The sequence below is a fragment of the Ylistrum balloti genome, unplaced genomic scaffold, assembly GCF_031769215.1.
Source record: "Ylistrum balloti isolate Yb309-2 unplaced genomic scaffold, AGI_CSIRO_Ybal_v1 Utg370208, whole genome shotgun sequence".
Lineage (NCBI taxonomy): Eukaryota > Metazoa > Mollusca > Bivalvia > Pectinida > Pectinidae > Ylistrum > Ylistrum balloti.
In genome coordinates this window covers 1930108-1954429 of record NW_026782179.1, presented here as the reverse complement: position 1 = coordinate 1954429, position 24322 = coordinate 1930108, and the positions used below count along the sequence as shown (strand labels likewise).

Below are 24322 nucleotides of genomic sequence, written 5' to 3'. Positions count from 1 at the left end.
TGATTTTTTAGCTGGCATGTCTTTGAGCATCTTGTACACGCCTTATCTACAAGCATAGTCGTCCCAGTAATAAAATTACCTAGACATAACGACCATTTACAAGATTCGCTACTCAACACTTCGGACCACGTTATATTTAAACTACAGTTAATTTCAGAAGATGGTGTAACTAAGATTTGTTTTTTAAATGTATGTGACTTTCTGTTCACGAGGAAACATACGCCGTTAAATAGGGAAGTATAATTACGCTCACAGCAGTCGTTCCTCTTGAAAAATTTAATGCTTGCACATAAAATGGGCAATACAGACGGGCTAACACTTGTGTCCTTGTAAGAACAACCAACCCATCCCGCGCCAAAACAGTGAGTTTGCAACAGATGCTGAAGGGGTTCATAGTGAATGCGGGAATACGCAATGCTTTTCATGTCGATATTATTCGCGCGGCATTTCAGTGCCGTTACAAATGAATCGAATTCGGGAAATGTGTGTAGTTTTTGATGTGCTTCGTGCGCTCATCTGCATAATAATGCCGCAGGCCAAGTGTTGATGAGGTTGTGACTAATAACGGATTTTTTTCCTTAGAATTTCCGTTGTTTTATATCTATATAAAGTATGTGTTATCATAGCTGCTACGTAATTATGGCAGGGTTAGTTAATATGTGAGTAAAACGTAAAGGAAAATACACGAACCATCTCCACTGTCTATAATTTGCCTATGCACGTTTTATGTGTATTAACTATACCCCTATCATCCTAGGTTAGTCAGCCAAGCATGAAAGAAACGAATAGTTTAAGTGCTCTACCTTAAAGTAAATTTGATCAATAAACAACCCATAGCCAGGTCTTTGATTGCGGCGCTGTTGATACTAGCCGATCCACGGCGGAAACCTGTTTTTGTGTGTTACCGAACCGAACACAGGACGGTATGGATTATTATGTGTGAAGAGAAACCAGTCAAAAAACTACAGTGTGATTTTGTGTCATTGCTGTCTTGTCTGGCTACCGACCCTGGTGTATTTCGAGCGCTCACCTTCAACATGGACACGTGTGGAATTTAGTGTGATGGCAATTATGTGTCAATTTGCCTGATACTGAAGCAGGATTAAGTGGTTTAAAATAATTGATCCGTGAAAAATTGATTACATCCTTCATCAACGGTCAACGGCATTTAGTTGGTAGTTTAAGTAAATGTAGGTAAACACACCTTAACCACGAGTCCTTACATTGGTATATAGGTGTATACACCTGTGCGGAGGCGACGTTTACAAACACGTATATATATATATGTATATCATGAGGATATACATAGGTTGGATGTTGAGCCATTCAGCAGGTACGGTCAAAGTCACATGTGCGCGAGACATTACTAGAAGTATGGAGCTGGGGAGATCACTGTCACCGCTCTCAGCATGAAGTTAAGACAGAGAGCCGTTATCTCCGGTATAGGACTCACTACATTAACACTACTTTATATATTTGTTGAAACTGTTCACAAAGTGAATCCTGACAAACTACCTGTGTTTATAAAGAATTCGTTGTCTAACACCGGTCAACATTATGACGCTTCACATATTTCTGCAATTCGAAAGCGGCTAAATAAGAGTAATTACACTAGTGATGACTTCAGCCCCGAGGGAGGGGGCGATAAAGTCCAGGGGGTAGAGAAAAATGCCCTACCATCATCAGATGATCGACGACCTCGTAAAGACGGAGTCGAAAAGTGGGTTGTTTCACCTCTTTCGATGAGAATCAATGAAACGGATTCAGAAGTGGATATGCTACTACAAAAACTAGAAAGTTTTGACAGACGTAAATACGATTTTACAAAAATAGAAAGCATGCCTTACTACGATTATTTAAAAACACTAAGGAAGCGAATAAAACGACGAGGAACTAGTTTGGATGCTTTCAGAACTTTTCTAGGGTAAGTAAACTCACCACATGTATGTAACAAACACTGTGTACTGAATGATCGTTCCATACATTTAGTATATATATCATATTAACAAATTGTATTACACACTGATTGAGGCTTGAGAACTTGTTAATATGTATGTTAGGTTTCCTTACTCAGGCGAACTGTTAAATCCCACACGTCCTTTCTAAACATTGCTGGTGTATGACTCTTTTTTTCTAAATTGTTTACATTTCTGAAGATTTTCTATAGCGGTTGACTGTCTCGTGTTTTCGGTATTATGTATTTGTGTGGTATAATTGTGCTGGCTAGAAACATAGACGTTTACAGTGATCTTAGAAAAAGATAGTCAGACGTTAGATCGAATTTCACGTCTGTTTAATTATTCTACGTGAGAAAATGAAAGCTACCACAAAGCCATGCTGACATGTTGCTGACGGGGTATGTGATTAATGTTTACAATCTGAAGAAACTTACTGAAACGTAAAATTCTAAAGGTCTTTTATATACATAATCCATATTTTGGATAAAAGTCATACAGCTTGACTTTACCAGATAATTTAAAAACATTATAATTTTAAAATATTATTTTGTATAAGGTGTTTTTGTTCGGGTAGGAGTCTTGCTGGGAAAGTTTGATGCCATAAGAATTGATGAAGATATGTAATCTTATCACATTTATGTAAAGATAAAATATAAAAATTAACGTTGATTTCTTCGAATATAACATGACCCGTTTTTAAGGCAACATGGTCACTGAAGTCAATAATTCTATCTGACCTAAATACTACATCTTAATTGTAACAACTGACCAGACACAGTCGCAACAATGGGTAAAGCGAGGAAACGGGGATATAGAAAACGAAGATTATCTAGTCAAGGTGAGGACGAGACAAACAACTCTTGCCGGATTTACATCTAAGTTCAGTGTCAAATGACGACAATGCTAATTGAAGATGGAAACGATTGAGTGAGCACTTATTAATTCTAAAATCAAAAATCAAAAATATCAATTGTTACAAACTGAAGGAAAAAAAGAATACCACGAGAGATTCTATAGTGATGTACAGAAAAGTTTTTTTTCAGTTCTCGCACAGGTCGTCTCTTTAAGAAGTCTTTGAAAATCTTGAATACCCATATACGGATATTTAGACCTTTTATATTGTACACGTGGCCGAATGTCATGATTTTGGATATCTCTTTTAACTAGAGCACATGTACATTTTGTGTGGAATATTTTTAAGACCTTCAGTCCGAAAACATCGTTACGCTGGAGTTAAAGTAGGAATGGTGCCGGTGGAATAGAGATGACAACAATATTGAGAATTGACAAGGTATTATTCTATACTCTATGTTGCTGATACAAAATGTATGGTAATCTCCGGACCAAAAAGAGCCTATTGTTTAACCTTCCGTATCTAATTAAAAAAATATGGATGAAATAATGAAAAAAATACCAAGTTTATTGTAAAACCTCGCAACTTTTACGGTTAAACAACACATGGACCAGAAACTAAAAGAGACTATGTTTAGATACGACAATAGTATACATGGGCCAGACTCCCGTGATATGTATATTTGTGATAACATTTCAATATCCCACTACGAACGTGTAGCTACAATTGAATTAATCACACCAAATGGTAAAAGATATGTATCCGTGAAAATTAACTTCACGATTACCTCTGTTTCTCAAAGGTTCAATATTTGTTTCATTAAAACGCACTTTAATGTTTCTGAGAAGTTCTGACATAAAAGAAAGTTAGATCATAAGGCTTTCTTATATTTGATTAGGTATGGAAGTATTGGTATATGTAGACTTCGTGGCAAATGACATTCGTCTCCAGAAAATGTCTATACACTTAATGACTAACAATAAAGTTCTTTTCGATTTTTACCATTTTATTTTTTTATCTAGAAAGGTCAGTGTGATAGCAAACGTATAAATGAAGATTAAAGAATGTCACGAAATCGTTATTAAAAATGATTGAGACGCTCGTAAGAAAGAATAAATCCGATCTTAGGGTACTTCCTATTTTGATACAACCGCCTGATTTATCATAAAGATATATCATTTTCTGTTGTCGACGTGCAAGTACTATTAATCTCTTAGTCACTGTAATGATCCTCACAGGGGATTAGGGGGTGAGTATTGTTGAGTGAGAATGTGAGTAACAGAGTATTGAGTAGCCAGGGATATGTTGTATAGAAGGGAGGGGGAGGGGGTAGTAATGATAGGGATATGGTAGGGATGTCAAGAGAGAAAGATAATACAGAATGATCTGGAAGATAGAGTAAGATGCACTTGGAATATTTAGGAGGACGTAAGTAAGACATAAGTGTATGGAATTATCAAGGATGTGGGTGTAAATGTCAGGAAGAGGGGGTTAAGTGTTTGGCAGGAATGTTCAGGTACCTTGGGGTGCAGGTGTGCCGCATAGATGTATGGAGTTGACAAGGCTGTGCATGTACCTGGGATTGCAGTCGAGACACATAGATGTATGGAGTTGACAAGGCTGTGCATGTACCTGGGGTTGCAGTCGAGACACATAGATGTATGGAGTTGACAAGGCTGTGCATGTACCTGGGGTTGCAGTCGAGACACATAGATGTATGGGGGTTGACAAGGGTGTGCGTGTTCCTTGGGATGCAAGTGAGACACATAGATGTATGGGGTTAACAAGTGTGTGCATGTACCTTGGGATGCAGGTGAGACACATAGATGTATGGAGTTGGAAACATTACGGGGATACGTCGGGGAGAAAGGTGAGATATTATAACTGTTATGTGCATGCATTGGACAGCCTTTTGGAGGTATGTCGTGGGAGAAAATTAAGAGAAATGCAGGTATAGGCAATTGACAGCCATATGGAGCTGTGTCGGGGAGAAAGTTCAGACCTAGATCTGTATATGGTATGCGAAGGAAAGTAGGTGAGACATGTATATATGGAGTAGACAAGGCTACCTGTTAGTAATGGAGTACTGGAGTCATGTGCGGCGTTGTAAACAGTTAGCGGAAGTAGAGTATTAGCTGGAATAAGAGTCAGAATGATTAGGGTGGTAGAATCCTGTTAGTAGCCTGTGTTGGGTACAGTTACAGTAGAAGCTACACTGGTCTGTTATTGTTACTGACGTTCAAGTGTCCTTAAAGTAAACAGATTCGATGTGTTGTCCGACACTACCGTGGTATTTGTGACTACATAGCTTGGCCACTAACTTGTTACAAAAACTATTTAACTCTTTTCCTCTTCGTGATGAATTTATACGAATTGGTTTGAATGCTAACTTGACAATAAACAGAAATTCAATTAGACTAATTCTCAACTTCCTTGCAAAAAATAGAACACCGATCATTCCTCATAGGTTCACATACGTATGTAGGTTGGTATATGTACTATAGGTATGTAGGTATATGTATCGTTACTGTACTGTATGAATGTAGGTACAAGAATTGTTACTATACTGTCCATATGTAGGTACAAGCATTGTTACTGTACTGTCCGTATGTAGGTACAAGCATTGTTACTGTACTGTCCGTATGTAGGTACAAGAATTGTTACTATACTGTCCGTATGTAGGTTCAAGCATTGTTACTGTACTGTCCGTATGTAGGTATATATACTGTCCGTATGTAGGTACAAGCATTGTTACTGTACTGTCCGTATGTATGTACAAGCATTGTTACTGTACTGTCCGTATGTAGGTACAAACATTGTTACTATACTGTCAGTATGTATGTACAAGCATTGTTACTATACTGTCCGTATGTAGGTGTATATATACTGTCCGTATGTAGGTACAAGCATTGTTACTGTACTGTCCGTATGTATGTACAAGCATTGTTACTATACTGTCCATATGTAGGCATATATACTGTCCGTATGTAGGTACAAGCATTGCTACTGTACTGTCCGTTTGTAGGTACAAGCATTAGTGCTGTACTGTCGGTAGGTAGGTACAAGCATTGTTACTGTACTGTCCGTTTGTAGGTACAAACATTGTTACTGTACTGTCTGTATGTATGTACAAGCATTGTTACTGTACTGTCCGTATGTAGGTACAAGCATTGTTACTGTACTGTCCGTATGTAGGTACAAGAATTGTTACTGTACTGTCCGTATATAGGTACAAGCATTGCTACTGTACTGTCCGTATGTAGGTACAAATATTGTTACTGTACTGTCCGTATGTAGGTACAAGCATTGTTACTGTACTGTCCGTATGTAGGTACAAGCATTGTTACTGTACTGTCCGTATGTAGGTATATATACTGTCCGTATGTAGGTACAAGCATTGTTACTGTACTGTCGGTATGTAGGTACAAACATTGTTACTGTACTGTCAGTATGTATGTACAAGCATTGTTACTGTACTGTCAGTATGTATGTACAAGCATTGTTACTGTACTGTCAGTATGTATGTACAAGCATTGTTACTGTACTGTCAGTATGTATGTACAAGCATTGTTACTGTACTGTCAGTATGTATGTACAAGCATTGTTACTGTACTGTCCGTATGTAGGTATATATACTGTCCGTATGTAGGTACAAGCATTGTTACTGTACTGTCTGTATTTAGGTATAGGTATTGTTACTGTACTGTATATGTAGGTATAGGTATTGTTGCTGTACTGTCCGTATGTAGGTATAGGTATTGTTGCAGTACTCTACATGTGTAGGTAAATGTATCTATACAAGGTGTCAGATACACTCATCTATCTTTCACGCTACTGAACATCGTTTATGTTGTACCTTTTATATTAGCCCTTAGCGTCGTGACGGGAATATTATCATTAACAGATAAAAAAAAATAACTAAAGTGATGAATTCGTGTTTATTTTCATGAAAGTTATCAACATTTGTCCCGTGGGTAGGTCCAATAAATATATATATTACAAACAGTTTCCCGGATGATAGGTCCTAACACCCTGGGGGTCAGTTCGTAGTCGTTCATCTTACGTTGTGTGATACATAGACAAAGTCCTGAGACGTCCTAACCACAAACACACTATTTTCACACACGTTTTCATATGACACACTTTATCCTCATCAACGGTGTCGACTTTCCCAATAAGCCGGTAGTTTGATCATTCGGGAGGTTTTAGCCGACTTCTCTAAATCATTTCAGCCCATTTTTATTTTTCTTGGACAACTCTTTTACCGAGGACATTATAACCGACATTTATTGAGGACATTAGCCTTCCTAGAAATAGTATTTCTTCGTAAGAAATGACATCTGCTTACTTTTTCATCATCCTTAATTATCGAGGATATTAGCCTTCCTAGAAATAGTATTTCTTCGTAAGAAATGACACCTGCTTACTTTTTCATCATAGTTGATTATCGAGGATATTAGCCTTCCCAGAAATAGTATTTCTTTGTAAGAAATGACATCTGCTTACTTTTTCCTCATCCTTAATTATCGAGGATATTAGCCTTCCTAGAAATAGTATTTCCTTGCAAGAAATGACATCTGCTTACTTTTTCATCATAGTTGATTATCGAGGACATTAGCCTTCCAAGATAATTGCCATTGTTTGTAAGAAAAGACTTCTGATAACATGTTCTTCATCCCGGAATATAAACAGGATATTGACCTCCATGAACGCAAGGCCACCATTTTATTGTTTTCTTCATCCTTGGTTATCGAATATATTAACCTTCTTGAAAAAAATACCGCCATTAATTAATTTTTCTTTTACCTTTATTACCGCGATAATTTTCTTCCGTGCACGAAAAGTAACTTTTTGTGCGCATTTTTTCATCCATTGTAACTCTCTGAACTTCGGAACTTAATTTGTTTCGTCATCCATGATCACTGAGGCTGTTAGCTGGCTTAGTTAGGCACAGCTATTTATTTTTTTATTCTTGATTATCGATTATGTTAGTCTCCCTGAAGAAGTACCTTGACTTGCTAATCATTCCTGATACAAGCCCACCATTTTACTTGTTTTCTCCACCTTTGATCCTAGAGATCAAAAGTTTATTGTAGAACAGGTATTTTACAAAGCAGTCAGAACAGCCATCTTGGATGTCTGTATCATTTGTTCATCTCTAATACCGACCATGGTTGCTCCAGTTACGATGGTAAAGATATGCTTTGGGCATGCTACATTTCATATGTATTGTTAATGGACTGGGGATCGAAGCACACTAAATGTATCGAAAAATATCTACTATTTCTCAGACAAGTAGTAAATTAAGCAGGATCAAAGTGAAGGAGACAATGGACCACTGGTAGGGATACAGTCATCCCTTTCCATAGATTTTTTGATACGAGATTTGACCAAGTTTTCAAATACCCGAAGTAGGCGAAATATAACATACAGACATACGTGTACAAGCAGTTGTTATGAAACACTTCCTTCTTTAGGATTCCCGTTTATACAGCGTCACTTTCTTACCGATCTTATCGACTAGATCAAATACATGAAGTATGTACTTGTTGAGAAAGGAACTTTTAGATACACTCTGAACCATGGGACTTCAGCGGGATTTTAAAGGAAATTAGTTATTTCAATAAAAATACTTTCCATATGACGGATATATAAACAAATGTATTGACGCAAGCTAAAATTTCCAAGGCATGTTAAGTAAATACTCTCTTGAGAGTAAAAACGTGTTCAGTAGAAAACGATAGTTTTATACGGATTTACGTGGAGATTTTATTTCTTTTGTGTTGAAATTAACCAAATGAAAATTTCCATTTACAACAAAAGGTAAAATGCTGTCTAATCCTGTGCTGTACAAAAATGACCGTGAGGAACTTTCATCGGTAAATGATGTAACAAGTCGATTCTTTAGATTATTCTTAGCGTAATTTTATTGATTTTTCAGGAATATTACGCTGGATAATATAGTAAGGTTTCATCAGCGGGAAAACACACAATAAGCTGAATGTGTTCAGATAATGTGTTATAACTTTGTATGAAATATGAATAATCATGGTAATGTATGTATATGCATCGAGTGTAAATGCGTACATACACACACACACAAATATACATACAGCTTACAAGATATTGCATGTTGTTCACGGCTACAACGCTTCGTTCTCATCAATCACTTAACCTTTATGTACAGGTCTTCTTATCCTTTCCAAACCAATCGGCACAATGAACGAACCATTATAATTATTACTTCGTATACCTACCATTGAATCTAAAACCTTCACTTAAAATTCTAATTTTTCATATCCCTATACTCAATTATACCAGGAATCATTTTAGCATATTAAAAAAACTTCTAATGGGTTAGAACATAACAGACTCGAACCACAAACTATAAAACTCAATCAAACCCATGATAATTTTTAAGCCGAGCCTCAAACCAACCACCAATTGAAACTCTCAACACAAACCCTTAATTATTCTTTAAACAATGAGAACCCTTCAGTGTTATAATCCCTATAATCCGACCCTCGCATAAACTGTCGATGGAAACCGCGAAAGTAAACCACAGTTATTCCAGAACGGCAATGATTTTCAAATTTACCATCACAACCGATCTGCAAACTCACCATCAAAAGTCGATCCTCAAACTCACTATCAACAGTCGATCCTCAAACTCACTATCAACAGTCGATCCTCAAATCCAACATCAACAGTCGATCCTCAAACCCACCATCAACAGTCGATCCTCAAACTCACTATCAACAGTCGATCCTCAAACTCTCCCTCAACAGTCGATCCTCAAACCCATCATCAACAGTCGATCCTCAAACTCACCATCAACAGTCGATCCTCAAACCCAACATCAACAGTCGATCCTCAAACTCACTATCAACAGTCGATCCTCAAACCCACCATCAATAACAGATCCTCAAACCCACCATTAACAGTCGATCCTCAAACCCACTATCAACAGTCGATCCTCAAACCCACCACCAACAGTCGATCCTCAAACTCACCATCAACAGTGGATCCTTAAACCTATCATCAGCAGTCGAATCATCAACAGTCGATCCTCAAACTCACCATCAACAGTCGATCCTCAAACTCATCATCAACAGTCGATCTTCAAACCCAACATCAACAGTCGATCCTCAAACTCACCATCAACAGTCGTTCCTCAAACCCACCATCAACAGTCGATCCTCAAACCCACCATCAATAGTCGATCCTCAAACTCTCCCTCAACAGTCGATCCTCAAACTCATCAAAACAGTCGATCCTCAAACTCTCCCTCAACAGTCGATCCTCAAACCCATCATCAACAGTTGATCCTCAAACTCACCATCAACAGTCGAACCTCAAACTCTCCCTCAACAGTCGATCTAATTCGCCCTTTTTCTTTAAGTAAACGTCGATCCCAAATCAACACACTTAAATGTCTTAATGCAACACATCAAAATAACAATCATATGCTTCGTTTGGAGGATGGCATCATGGAGGCACTGTGGTTTAGCTTTAGGACTTGTGCCATTTCAGTGTCCCGTGTTCTGCGTCCCAGCGCTTCATCCATCCAATTTCCCGGCACTGGACTGTCAAAAAACCGAAACTTTAGAAGTCCTGTTTGGTGTTTGTGTATTGTGATATGCCATACACTGTTGTGTAAAATCACATGAATGATGCCATCATTTGGTAGGAAGCAGGATAAATGTCACATGAGAACCCAAGAGTCTATATTGAAATCAGAGCTGACAGATAATTACTAATCAATAGCGATGGCCAGGGAAGATATTATGATATGATATTGGCCTGAATGGTATTTATGGTTGAATTAACGTTGACAGAATGCTGATCGTAGTCGTTAGCACTAAAACTAGCAATTGCTCTTGTCATGTAGGCCAATAAATCAGCATTGATAACACTTGAAAACTAAAACCAAGGAATTTGGAGTAAACGAAAAAAATCTTATAAGTACAAAAAATTATCTTCATTCTGATATTAACATAGCGCATAAGATATTTGCATGTTTATTGGAATAAACACACAATAAAACACAGTTTCTTTTTCACAAATCTCCTTATTAACGGTCGGATATGGAATTAAATGAAAGATTAACCATTATATCAGGAAGGTGAAAAACGCGCGAAACACAGGTCAGTAATCAGTACCTCTTTCGTTATGAAGTTACAGACACCATCTAAGGTCAAGGGGTTGACAGCTAATGAAAGTTTGTTATCAATATAATAGCTGTCGCAATTTTACATGACTTAAAATTGACGTTAACTTGGTATACGGCCTGCATAGTGTATAACAGAAGTGTTTTTCTACATATCTGGCAAGTAACGGTAAGAGATAAAATGGAGGATTCGTCTCATGAAGATGCCTCTAGTGTTTGAACATGGAAGATTAATTTGTTTACCTTGGTTGCCATTATGTGGAAATAAACAGGATGGTAATTTGGTTTGCTTGGAAACTGTGTCACTCGTGTAACTCACAACAGATGAATGTAAATTTCACATCAACTTCTCTATTTCCTTGTCGATAACTATTATCACCCATGTTCAAATTATTCACTTCACTGACTTTCTGTCAGGTCCTATCTCACAAGAGAGGTCATCATGTGCTGTTAGATACGTAATAATGAGGAGCAAAATGCTATAGAACTGTATTATATGAATATGGAAATAACATATCAAACTTAAGCTCATCATTGCATTCAAAGGGAAAACTTACTAATACTATTAATATTCATAACCGGAGCATATACAAGTGAGTTTTTTCACCTTTGAAACTTCAATTTGATATATCACGAAGCGCTTGTTACACGTGTTTCTTTTTCTTAAACTAATGTCTCCTCAGCATTTTTTTTAAATGACATGTTTCTTAAAGGTTAAATTTAAGACTTTGAAAACGATTAAGATAAAAAAAGACTTATGTCTTTATGAGAGCCGGTGTTGAGACTGGTAATTTACCCTTTATTACAAATTTGGCTGTTTGTTTGTTTGTTTGTTTTTTGTTTTTGTTTTTGTTTTTATCTGCACTTGGATTTCATTTTTCGATCAAAATGACAAAGTAAGGATAGGGTTGTATCAGAAAGCAGGTGAAAGAGGTTTTGAGTGTTCGTAAAAATTTTTGATAGAGAAATCTTGACATTTGAGATAAAACCTTGGTCCTATTAATTAATGAAAAAAAAATGTACCCACATTTTAAATCAAGACTTCGTGACATGACAACGACAGTATGTGTCATTAGTTATTTTCCAGACGCGTTTAATGCACATGACAAAACATTTCGTGTCTAAGCAAAATGATAGATGTTTCTAAATGATTGAATGGCGCGACAGAATTGATTGCACGTGCAATTATGTAAATTAGAATGTTGACTCTACATTGTAAGGAAATATAGAAATAACTTCAGGCGTTTTAGGTCACTGCTGGTCTCAAGTCTGACAATTGACCCTTGGAAATATTTGTGGTAGGAAGGAAGCATCAAGAAAGCAATATGTATGTTAATATGAAAACACGTTTTCCGCGCAAGGACTAGGCACAGGGTTCACAACGTTTCGGGCCAACAATCAATTCTCCTAATTGGTAACGTACGGAAAAAGTCGAGATATGACGTCATATCCCATGCTACATTAGTTACCTTATTAAAATTGTACCCTGGATATGCATTTTAGATGTACGTTAGAGTTATCTGTCTTATTTTGAAATGTTACCGATGCATTAGAACATGCAATTAAATCATTACACCGTCGACATCAACACTTTCCACACGTTAAGGTCAATAATAATTGAAAAAACTAATTGGATTGCAATTTACAAAAACATGACCAAGTATATGAGTCGAGAGATTAGCACTGCTGTGAACATTTCATGAAAATATCACTTGCAGAGCAATTAGCATTGACTGAAGTGACGAAGTAACGTTGCTGTCGCTTTTGCTTTGCGGTAGAGATGAAGTAGTGTTGATTTTATTGGAAATATGTCTTAAGTACAGCTGACATTGAATTATTTAAGGATTTATAGATGACATAGATATATTAGCATTAGGCTAACAGCTGCAGGAATTAGTACAACATTATCTGTAAATCAACATCGATCTTAGCTGTTCATGTTAACAATCTACAATATACGCACACAAAAACATGGTTTAATGGTTGGTGGAAGACAATTTCTTGAGCTGCATTAGGTGTCTGTATGGACAAGGGGAATTTTGGAGCATTTTACCTCTGTGTAATATTGGTAATCCTGACAGCTACACATTGTGCCATCTAAAATGCGTCTGTTGTCTCGTGGTGTTCAATTATAGTAAATTGTATTGTTTTTTTATTATCGAAAACAATTCAAACATCACAATTCATATAAGAGATATAATATGTGACCTTACTAAGTGCAGTGAGTTGCAACTTATATTTTGAATTTCATTCGGTATCGTATTGGTTTAAATAAAAATAACCATTTGGAAGATATAAGAGGAACACATTTTTCATGGTTTAAGTGTCGGAGAAACATATCACTTCTATGAAATAGCTCTCACTGGACGACACAGTTATTAACTTCAAATGAGGTAAAAGAGGTTTTTCGTTTTATTCGATGTACGTATTATAGAAATAAAAATATACAATACATAAATAACTTTGCTAGTCCTGAAGTAAGATAAGATAACCAACACCCTTGAATGGTTTACGATAATGTTACACTTGTTCCAAAACAAGAGCAAACGTAGGCATGAACATTTACACGTGACTTGATTGAATTATGTTTAAATGGAACCAGATGGTATTTGTTCTTAAGGACGAGAACAAGACGCCATCAAGTCTTTGTTAAATTTTCTTAATTAAGAAAAATGTAGGAATTGCGTACATGATTGATGATCATTACTTTGGGAGATAGAATACATCACTAATACACTTACACTGACGTCATTGGGAAATAAACTAAACCCTTCTATAGTAATTCTTTTAAAACTATACTTTTATTTGTAAATTAAATTCAGCTTATGTTAGAAGCACTTCCGTAATAATGATCAACTAAGAGTTATGAGTAGTTTATGTTCAATGTGTTTCTTACAAGGTAAATCATCATTAACTATCCATCATACTGGGAATTACAGCTAACTTGAGTTTGTTTGTCTAATGAAGATATGAAAGAATGAAGTTGTCAGGTTACATCTGTCGCGACGTTCATTAATATCAATGAAACACTTGTAAGGTAGGTTTTAGAATACGTCATCTTTATTTTTCTCCTTTTTTTCACAGGAAAACCTAATTATTTTCTTTCAATAAAGCCAGCTGGAAATATTCTCTACTGCTGAACGTTAATTAAAATATCTATTGACAGTTACTTATACTTCAAGGATAGAAGAGCAACAGGCCTTTCAGTGTTTTTATGCAGCAACTTAAACTATACTGCTTTACTCGATGATGATGCACCTGTTCTCAACACATGTTCCTTCTTGACCAGGGCATGTAACGCACGTGCAGTCAACTTTGTAAGGGTTCTCAGAAAATTTAAGTATATCTCTGTCTTTTTCCGTAACATAAGGACTTGAAAGAAGCACGCTTAAGATGAGAATCTGTTTGGTCGTTTGTGTTCTTCATTATTTATGTAACAGTTGTAATGATGGCATTGCGATGATAAAGGTTATGATCATATGCGTGCAGTTGTAAGTGTTACAATTAGAAAACATTTCATCAATGTTCTGTACATTGGATGGAGTATGCACTACCTCATAAGATCGGCCTCACAAGATGTAACACCGTCGTGTATCTCTGGTTATATGTCAGTTAGCGTCCCTAACCATCAAGGGCCTACCTCCAGCTCCCGAACGCATGTCATTGCTCTCTTTGATGAATAGGCACGGCTCATAAGCGAAATATGTTTCCCTGGCAATTAGCCATACTTTGTACTCGTGAGTGAACACATGTAAATCACATGTCCTCGCACATACATAAAGCAAACACTGATGCATTGGTTTATAGCATAAATTCATGCTCAGAATTACACGCGACGGATTTAAACCCGAAAAGTACACACGTACGTATGTATCCACTATCGTTTACACCAATATCGCATATTACACGCGTTAACCTTACACCCTGGCAGAGTGTAAAACATGCACAGACGTATATAAACAACGCGGCTTTTGATCAACATGTTTTACAAAAGACTTTACAAAATAAACTAAGGGTAAATAAGCAGATAAACAATACAAAGTCGTGCTGATATCAAATTGATCAAGGCACACGCCATTACCAGTTGATGACAATTAAACACAGTAATGACGTCAAGAGTATATACAATATGTTGCTCGGTAATTATTATTTAAATCATTTTCTCAGGTAATGAATAATGAAGTCATATTTATTCACTACTGTTATTTAAAGCCATGTTAACCGAGAGTTGTACAAAACTACACACGTATTAAAAGCAGTCGTTGGTTGATTCAGTGTGAAATGACCTCCCATGTTATTGACGGAAATAATGTCTACAACTCAGTCTAATCGCCATTGCCAAATCACGATAAAATCATACATCGTAGTTATTCTGTACATATTGTATATCAAAGCCAAGATAAGAAAAAAAACTTTTACAGAAACTTATTTTTCCAAATTAGCGAAGTGATCCTTTGTTGCAATCAGTCATGTTTAAGATAGCATTTAGTGTTAGCTATTGTGACAGACATGTTTTTATTTCTATTGATGACGTCAACACACAAAGAAACATAAAATTGGAGATTCTGTGACCGCATGTTACAACAATAGAACTCCATGAAACGAACCATCTTGTATTTTCATTTTTTGTGATAGTTTTTTTTTTTATTTTAAATTGATATTTAAAGCTTGATAATTTAATATTACAAATTGTGAATTTTCTATTTCTGGATAGCAATATTCCTTTATTATATAACCCTGTTGTGTTTCCAAGCTGCAGTTGATTCGGCATTCTAGGGCTTGATCTCTTTGTCAAGATTTTCGTTCTAGATGTTGGCAAGTGTAAAAAAAACTCACAACGCAGTGTTTCAACAGATACAGATCTATTTCTTTTTGCTATATGAATCTGGATGTGTTTGATGCACGTTAGAATGCATGGAGGGTCCGTTCTAAATTGGGAACTTGACATTATCTACTTGAATTGACAAATATTTACAATGTGGTTGTCGTCGATGAAGAAGAAGCCGCTTACCCTTTCAGAACACCTGGTCTTATTCTTGTACTTTTCTAGAAATCAGTTTGTTGGTTCTTATATTGCTACAGCTTCATTGAAATTTATGTTTAAATTCAGATTATGTTAACATGTCAATATATTCTTTACGTCGTCGCCGGGTTCTATCGTAGAACATTAGCAAAACGTTTATGTTGCCATGTAAATCTTTCCTACAGAATTGGGGTACATATTTTATATTGTGAAGTGATCAGTGGACATAAAAAAAATGTATTTGCACTTTGACAGTGGAATATATTACAGGATTATGGACAATGGCCTAATAATATAGAGCCGAACGACATCAAATTGACAGTACGATCATTACTTGTAGGATATTTACGTGGTCGTTTTATGGGGTATCGATATCAACTCCTGGAGAATACGTTGTTGGTCTTGGTAGATTATAATTTTCATAGAGACAATGTTCCGAATACTATGATGCCAAGGAGAAAACGTATGATAGACTACAGTTGTATAATATACCGAAAAGACTTGGACATCTATTGCGATATACATATCATGTTAGCTGATAAGCTAACCAGATATTTCTTCTTCTCTATGGTAGTTTCGTCGTGTTAATTTGTCTTGGACAGTCACATTCAAATTCTGGACATATTGTTGCGCATATTAGTCGAGCATCATACCAAACACGCAAGAAGCCTATCCGTATTACATTATTCTGCACAAGCGTATCCCTCAACAATATTCACGTGTGCAACACGCGCGTGTCCTTCCTCAATCAATGATGTTTGCATATGTATTTACTTCACACATCTTGTCGTCAGAATTGGATGCCGTCCGAAATCTGAGAGGCAGGGAGATTAAAAGGTTTATGAATAAATAAATAGATACATGTATGCGTACATATATATATAATTTATTTCATATAATAAAGTCTACCTATGCGTGAATGTACAACAAAATTAACATCACTTAATTTAATTTATGCGCATAAAGTCGTTGTGGTAGTCACGTTCTGTTGAGCTATATCTTTTAAAACCTTGATTCTCCTTCCGAAAAGTATTCTTAATATCCGGATGAACGTCAGTTACAACAGTGATGACGGTTTTGTCAAGGTACAGGCTATCCCTTTTTACATTTCTATACATAAAGAATAGTAGGTTATGTATGGTTCGAATTACACAATCTTTACTATAGTGATATTAGTTTGTCTTTGAAGAACCAATGTTATATATTCCCTTTAAAGCCAAGTGGTCATTTTTAACAGTAAAACCACCTATAAACTTTAACTCTTCAAGTTTTCATGATTTACGCCTTAATTGGATCAAGTGTTTTTCCATGAGATAAATCACCGAGAATCTAACCGTAAAACCACCAACAAATGTTTCGCTTTAGGATTTCCTGATTCACGCCCTATTGGGATCGGGTGTTTTCCCGTGAAATTAATCACCGAGAGTCCAACTGGAACTTAAGGTATTGACTTATTTACTTTGGGACAAGTAAACTAGGCTATTTCGTTTCGGCAGAATTTGATATATAGTCTTCGTTGAAGAGAAATGTCACTGTATTCGACAGTTGTGCGACATACTTACTGTACAGCAAATGCGTCTATTTTTGTCTAAATACATCCGCATTTGACACAAGGAGATAAGGAAATTGTCAGAACCATGGATTTCAGACGGAAACTACATGTTAGTCATGGTTATGATTGGGCAATTTGGGAAGTGAAGCGTAGTGCTAAACAAACACCCCCAGGGAAACAGAAAGGTATACATCAAAGGCCTAAATGTAATCAGGTTTATGTGCTTTATATGTAGAATACACTTACCGCCTGTCAAACTGACTGGTCAGTGGGGACACGTTCTTGTTGTCAGCCCAAATACGTACATGAATGGTCAGTGTCCGTTACTAATGAAAGTCTGGACATCGACGTGACGGAAACCGTAAAACAGTAATCATGTAGTTTGTCTGACCATTGACGGACCTCTGGACATTGGTCAGTTTGTTGTTATACAGAGCAGAAACGTGTAACTTGTTTTTTTTTTATCGTATATACAAACACGTAGAATTCATTAGTATGTGTGTATACACGTGGTTTAATGTTTACTGATGTACATTAGCTATAACTCTGACTATTAAGCTATTATTCTTATCACACACAGTCGACCTACGTAAAAAGCTGGAAATGAGTGTTCCTACTACTTTATAATGGGAGTCACGTCATTACCGGAAATCGATATCAGTTATCATTGTAACTCAATCTTCTAATTATGTCAGCGGATCTTTTGAGAAAAAAAGTAGCAATAATTATGTTGAATGTGTACTAATCAATAAAAATGCTCTATGAAAACATATTGAAACAGGCATAAAAAAATAAAGATATCAACGTCTCGAAATTAAGGATTAGATAAAGCCTACTTAGTATCCATTGAGTGGCTTCAGATAGAGCAAATGGCAGAAAAGTGTCGTAACACTTAATAGCTCGTAAGATTAAAGTCTTTTAGATATTGGTTAAAAGAAAGGTGGGTGGGTGTGTAGGCGGAGTGGGCTATAAGTGAGTGTTGATTAAACGACACATGATATCTGAATTCATATTTCGCATCAACCAATCGAGAGTCCTGAAAATAAGATAATAATACAGAAATAAAAATATAAAACCAATAAATGTTGAAAGGTTTATAAACATGAAGAGTTCCTGAGGAGGTGATAGCTTAAGTTAAAGACAGCTGTGCGGTTTTTTTAAAAATTATTTCTATACATACATATATAGATATATGCATATATCAAAGTTGTTTGGTGCTATTTGTGATGTGACAATGTGAATGTTTAATTACGTTTTGGTGTTCTTGTTGAATGAGATTTTCACTCGACATGATAAGTCGTTCGACCTTGTTAGTCTGATCACGGTTACTCTTTCGTTTTATTGTATCAACTCACGTGGTTTCTCTGTTGACATTAAGCAGACAGTATTTACCGTTGATTTCAATATGTGTACATTTACCGTCACTCCTTTTAAAAGTTCAGACGTTTGTTTCTGATTTGAAATGTTTACCTCTGCTTTTTTTAAATTTATGCTGACGTTGATTTCTTTTTTTTTCTTTCTTTTTTTTTTTAAATGAAGAACCATTGATTCCAAACAGGATTTCTGGCTTTCTGTTTATATCGAGAATCTTGGGCGTTATTTTTTGTATCATATTATCTCATTTGTAAGATTTTTTTCACTTGGCATTTTGCCGACACGGTTGGTTTCATTATCAATATTTTTAATTTTTTCACACGTGTTCATGCGTTGATGAATTTACATACATTTATTAAGAAAGTTTGAAAGAGAGTTGTTTTCTCAACACTTGTTGATTTTCGCATAAGCAGTCGTGGTTTAGTCACTCTTTCGACAATATTTCAAGTACATATATTGTATGTGGGATGGAAAAAAAATGTAAGTTAACATTGTTTCTCTGATGAACTCAAGTTCTCGTTTCAGGGGTTTTATTTTAACACTTTGATGCCACTGTAAGTTTGTGTATATGGCGTCCTTGTATCGTAATGTTACGTCAGTATTTTGGTACTACTCAGTGATGACTTCTAACAACTCCTTTGTGATAAATTACAGGTCTTTAACAACGAGCTGGGAAAAGTTCCACAGGGGCATCCACCAGTATCATCTTTACAATCCTGACGACTCGACCGTGGAGGATCTTCTTAGGGACGTCGCCCAGGAACCTATCGTCGACGTCGGTATGTAAATTTACCGATATCCGAACTTTTCACACGAATTTGATTACCACTTACATTCTTTGTTGACGAAATAATTCTTATTATGATTCTTACCTTACCGTATTATATTTGTCTGTTCGTCGGCAATGGTTTTGATAGTAGTTTTTCAGCCAATAACGGTAAATTTCTTATTGTGTCCATGTTGACGTCTTAAACAACAAAATCACTGAAGTGGATGTATATATAACTTTAATCAATTATATTTCGTCGACGACAATAAAAATGTAACTCTGAACCCAGAAACCGTCATTTCGAAATACACAACAAGTTATACAGCAATAAATGACGAATACGGATGTTATCTAAAACAACACAATAAACAGACACGAAGAGAGTGCCAGTCCTTGGATATAATCAGAATTATTAAAGTTGATTGATGACAATATTTCGAATAACTTGAAATCTATTATCACGTTTTTGGTACAATATTTTCAATGCTTGAACCTTTTTACGTCATTTACACAGATTTATTTGTTTGTCTTCTAGTACTAAGTAGCTATTTACTTCGATTGTTTTGATTCTGTAACAATGGAGTAAACATTTTGAGTACTGGTGTGTATCGGATACGACTTCTGGAGATTTTTTATCTTGGAAGGAACATATAACAACACTCTTTATTTCCAAGTCGGATGTTTGGCACAGAATAAGCAATTGTCCTGACTTAAGATAGTAACCTAGGGAGAAGAAGATTACGACACATCCATAACAAAGCTTTCAGAGTCTTCGATCTTTCTATCTAAACCATATATTCATATGTGTATTCCCTTAAAAGAAGCTTAATTTTGGTGAGAATTCACGACACAATCCTCGTTCGTTCTTCGTGCCGAAACGGAAAAAATAAAAACCCTCATGCAATTTTGACATATCTGGATAAAAAAAGCAATACGACCTTAACCTTACCTGCTAATAAAGCTATTTTTTCCGACACCAGCGGTTTGACCGTGAATTGCCTTTATCATGATTTTCCTTTCCTAGACAAAACCGGCTAATAGTGTAGTTACGGTGAAATAGTCGTCCGAATGATTTTGGCTAACTGCCGGAAAATATTTCAATTGGCATTAGTGATAAACTACCAATGTAGGTAAAAAGAAAATATCATGCTATATTTTAAAAAATGATTTTATCGGATTACGGTACCATTGTAGAACGTTATACTTATGAATCCACGACTCGGGATTACATTATGAAAGTATAAACAATGATTTGAAATAAAATTTTCTTTGTAATGAAAACGAAATTTGGATAAAAGAAATATAACAAGAGGTGAATATCAACATCAGTGGAACATTTGTTATTAAGACAGAGTTGACATTCTGAAGCAGAGAGTAAAAGATAGAAAAACGGAAAAGTACATATATAAAACGTAGTAGTAAGTATAACCATACATGATCAACGTTTACAGATGTCCAGCCGATCGGATGATTGTAAAGCATTGCTTTATTTCAGGGCACGAACAAGTGTTCATGTAACCGTGTAGAAAATGAACAAATTCGGAAGAGAGAATTTTTCCACTCTCGTGCTGACTCGTTAGATCGTTGAAAAATAGTTCCAGCGTTTGTACGCCGAAAAGACGACGTAGCATTATTGGATGAGATCAGTCAAAACAGGAAAGTTGCCAGACTGCTTTTGACACCAGATATATCAACTCATTGACAAGTAGTATCGGTCTAGTCTCGTTTATCGCCTCGGCAATGTATCTTGAAGCTGAAGTCCAAAACTAGTGTCAATAAGCTGAAGACTCAGACTAAAAACTACATTTGAAGTCAGGAAGATAAATTTGAACGTCTACCTTGATTCTTGAATGATAGCATGCAACTGCGATTCATATAGACGGACCACGTAATTAATTAGCAACTCAACTATAATCAAATTGGAAATAACAATATCGAAGAAAAAAGTCGTTGTTGCGATATCAATGTAGCAGATTTTGTCAGAAACTGCTCCAACTATGTGTCTCACAAAATAAGTGTGAGACTAAGGTGTTTGTCAGTGACTATGAACATAAAACTTTTGATGAGAATCGATCAGGTAAGGCTGTAACAACCCACAAAGAGTATGAAAAATTTCATTTTAATTTTTCACTGATCTTAATAAAGAGATTAAAGGCTTTGAAATCAATTTAAGAAGATAAGTTTCAGGATTTTCTGACACCGTTGATATAAAAACAAATATGTTGACGGGAACTAGTTTTGGGAAAGGACCGTATGGAAGCGTTTGCGTAAGCCAAAAAAAAAAATCTCCAGAAATCTCACATAGTCACTTATTTTATATCAAAAGATCGCTTATTCTTGATACGGAAGCTCACAACAATGTGAAGTCTTCAATTATATTCAGTCTTGTAAACTTTTATCTTTAGTATATGTGTGTGTGTAAGAGAAGAAATTTCAACTTCAGTTGCTCGTTATCTTCCTCCTCATTTCTTCAGAAATGTGTTTAATCAGCCAACCAAACATGACACACGCCTCTCCAATTTCAAAAGTATAAGAGGTAGTATCAGTTTGTTTTCAATGCCTGTGGACACAAAACTGTGGACAGTAGAGCTTGCTTAAAAGGAAACGACGGCAAATATCAAATCTGTAATGACAACTTTTAGGGAATAAATCTTTCTTAAATTGAGATAACATATGTTACCCTCGTTTATGATGTGAAATACAGATAGATTCTACCTAAAATCATGACGAAATGTTGCAGACTTTGCTAAATAGATACTTATAATCCTTAAAATCCTTAAAATCAAGAGATATAATCTAGTACTAATGCACAATTTTTTCTTTTTCTCAAATTATTGTCGTTGACATATAAATAGCTCCAGATCTGTGATGTAGATTTCTCTGCACAATGATTAACATACGATTTCAGCATCATTAATTTGCTATTACCAACAACTTACACTATTTTGAACTCTGGTGAGTAGCATTATAGCATGCGTCTGGTTTACATTGTATTGATCAATTTAGACCTTAATGATAAATCAGACATTTAACATTTATTAATAGTGCTGAAGGTTTTGAAGACATACAAGAAGTAAATAGTTATTTCCAATCCATAATTTTTGGTTAGATATTAACTAATTCATTAAACTGCGTCATACAACTGTTCTAGGACTCGTCAAGAAAATACCAACATTGGAACATAATCATAATGCAAGTTCAAATCTAATGAAACTAGTTTAGAATTTCCCCAAAGGTTAACGAAAAGAGAAAAAGGCCATGTGTTCTGGAAGAGTAAGTATCTTCTGCTTCATCGCCGACACCAGTCATGTAAACCTTGATCAATGCTAGTAAGAAATGTCATGTTCCCAAATAAGAACAAGGTATACAACAACGGAACCAACAGACAAAATAACCAGCATCAAACACAACCAGCTTCATATCGTACAGAGATATTCCTCAGTGAGATTTCTGTAAAACCTATGAGAAAAAGGAATAAAATCATAATTGATTGAATTCATCGTCGAAACCCCGATGGGAATGGGATGTGCGCTATCCTAATAATTAGATAAAGTTCACGAATTTCAAAAGGGGAGGGGATTTGTTAGTACGTATGTATACATGTTTTCTGATCCCTGTCACCACTTGAATGCATGAAAGTTACGGAAAACTTCGGGGACGAAAATCCAATAGCAGTGCCTACAATATGCAACGACGAAGAATGTACAAAAGCATCACATTTCAATAATTTTTTTTTTCAGAATTGAAAGAAGGCGGTACACAATTGAAGCTGATTATAACATTCAGTGATGAAGGTCAGGCTTTGTTTAAACCCATGAGGTGAGCTGTTAATTAATTAGGTTTCTGATCGCCAAGAAAAATATCAAATATCAATTGCGGGCACTTCTGCGTGTTCTTGTGCGTTTTAATTATTTCACGTAACAAGGAATTAAGTGAATGTTGTAAGCTGGTCCACCGTGTGTCTGCTATGTGTATGTCATGTTGGGTATGAATACAAATATATAAATATTTAACTAACAATGGCTATGCATCGTCAAACATTTTAACATTAACGTAGTTTGAACTCATCATTTTTTTTTATTTCGTTGAAAGCACGAAACTCAATTGTAAGCATCGGGACACCGAAAACGCCCACGTGATTATGAATGTAAAAAATATATAACTAATTATTCTAGTAATAATTTTAGAAAGCATATAGATAAATTCTGCTTTGACCTACCTGAGAGCTATGTTATCTTCCTGTATGGTTTTTCTGTAACTCGAAATGATTTCTCTGTTGGCACTTTTTTCCAAACAAATGATGTAATCCTACTGGTTGGTTGAAGCGTCATACATGTAAACTTGCCTATCAAGATTGTATCGTTACTGATATTGCATCGCTAGAATAGTGGCACTTTTACTGGTACTTAAGTAAACTCTATAAACAGAAAACCTTTATAAGGTTTAAAATACGGGGCCCTGATTATACAGGTCAATTTCCACATACAGAAGAAATAATTGCTTACAATATTTAGTGCCTTAACTACCAGAAGGAAATATGACATTCAGTGTGGTTCCAATTAAAATAATTTTGATGATTTAAGATTAATTTTTAATTATCTCAGATAAGATTGATGAGTGTGA

General features: G+C 35.7%; 1 protein-coding gene across 1 annotated transcript in view; it reads left to right on the top strand.

Annotated features, from left to right (window-relative positions):
* The first annotated feature begins 1409 nt into the window (after positions 1 to 1409).
* Positions 1410 to 24322, top strand: part of LOC132551665 (extracellular serine/threonine protein kinase FAM20C-like) — a 37334-nt gene continuing 14421 nt past the window's right edge. Inside the window, exons 1-3 of the mRNA XM_060215844.1 lie at positions 1410 to 1924; positions 19585 to 19709; positions 23440 to 23518. Of these exons, the coding sequence (XP_060071827.1) occupies positions 1410 to 1924; positions 19585 to 19709; positions 23440 to 23518 (719 nt within the window). The remainder of the gene's footprint in view (positions 1925 to 19584; positions 19710 to 23439; positions 23519 to 24322) is intronic.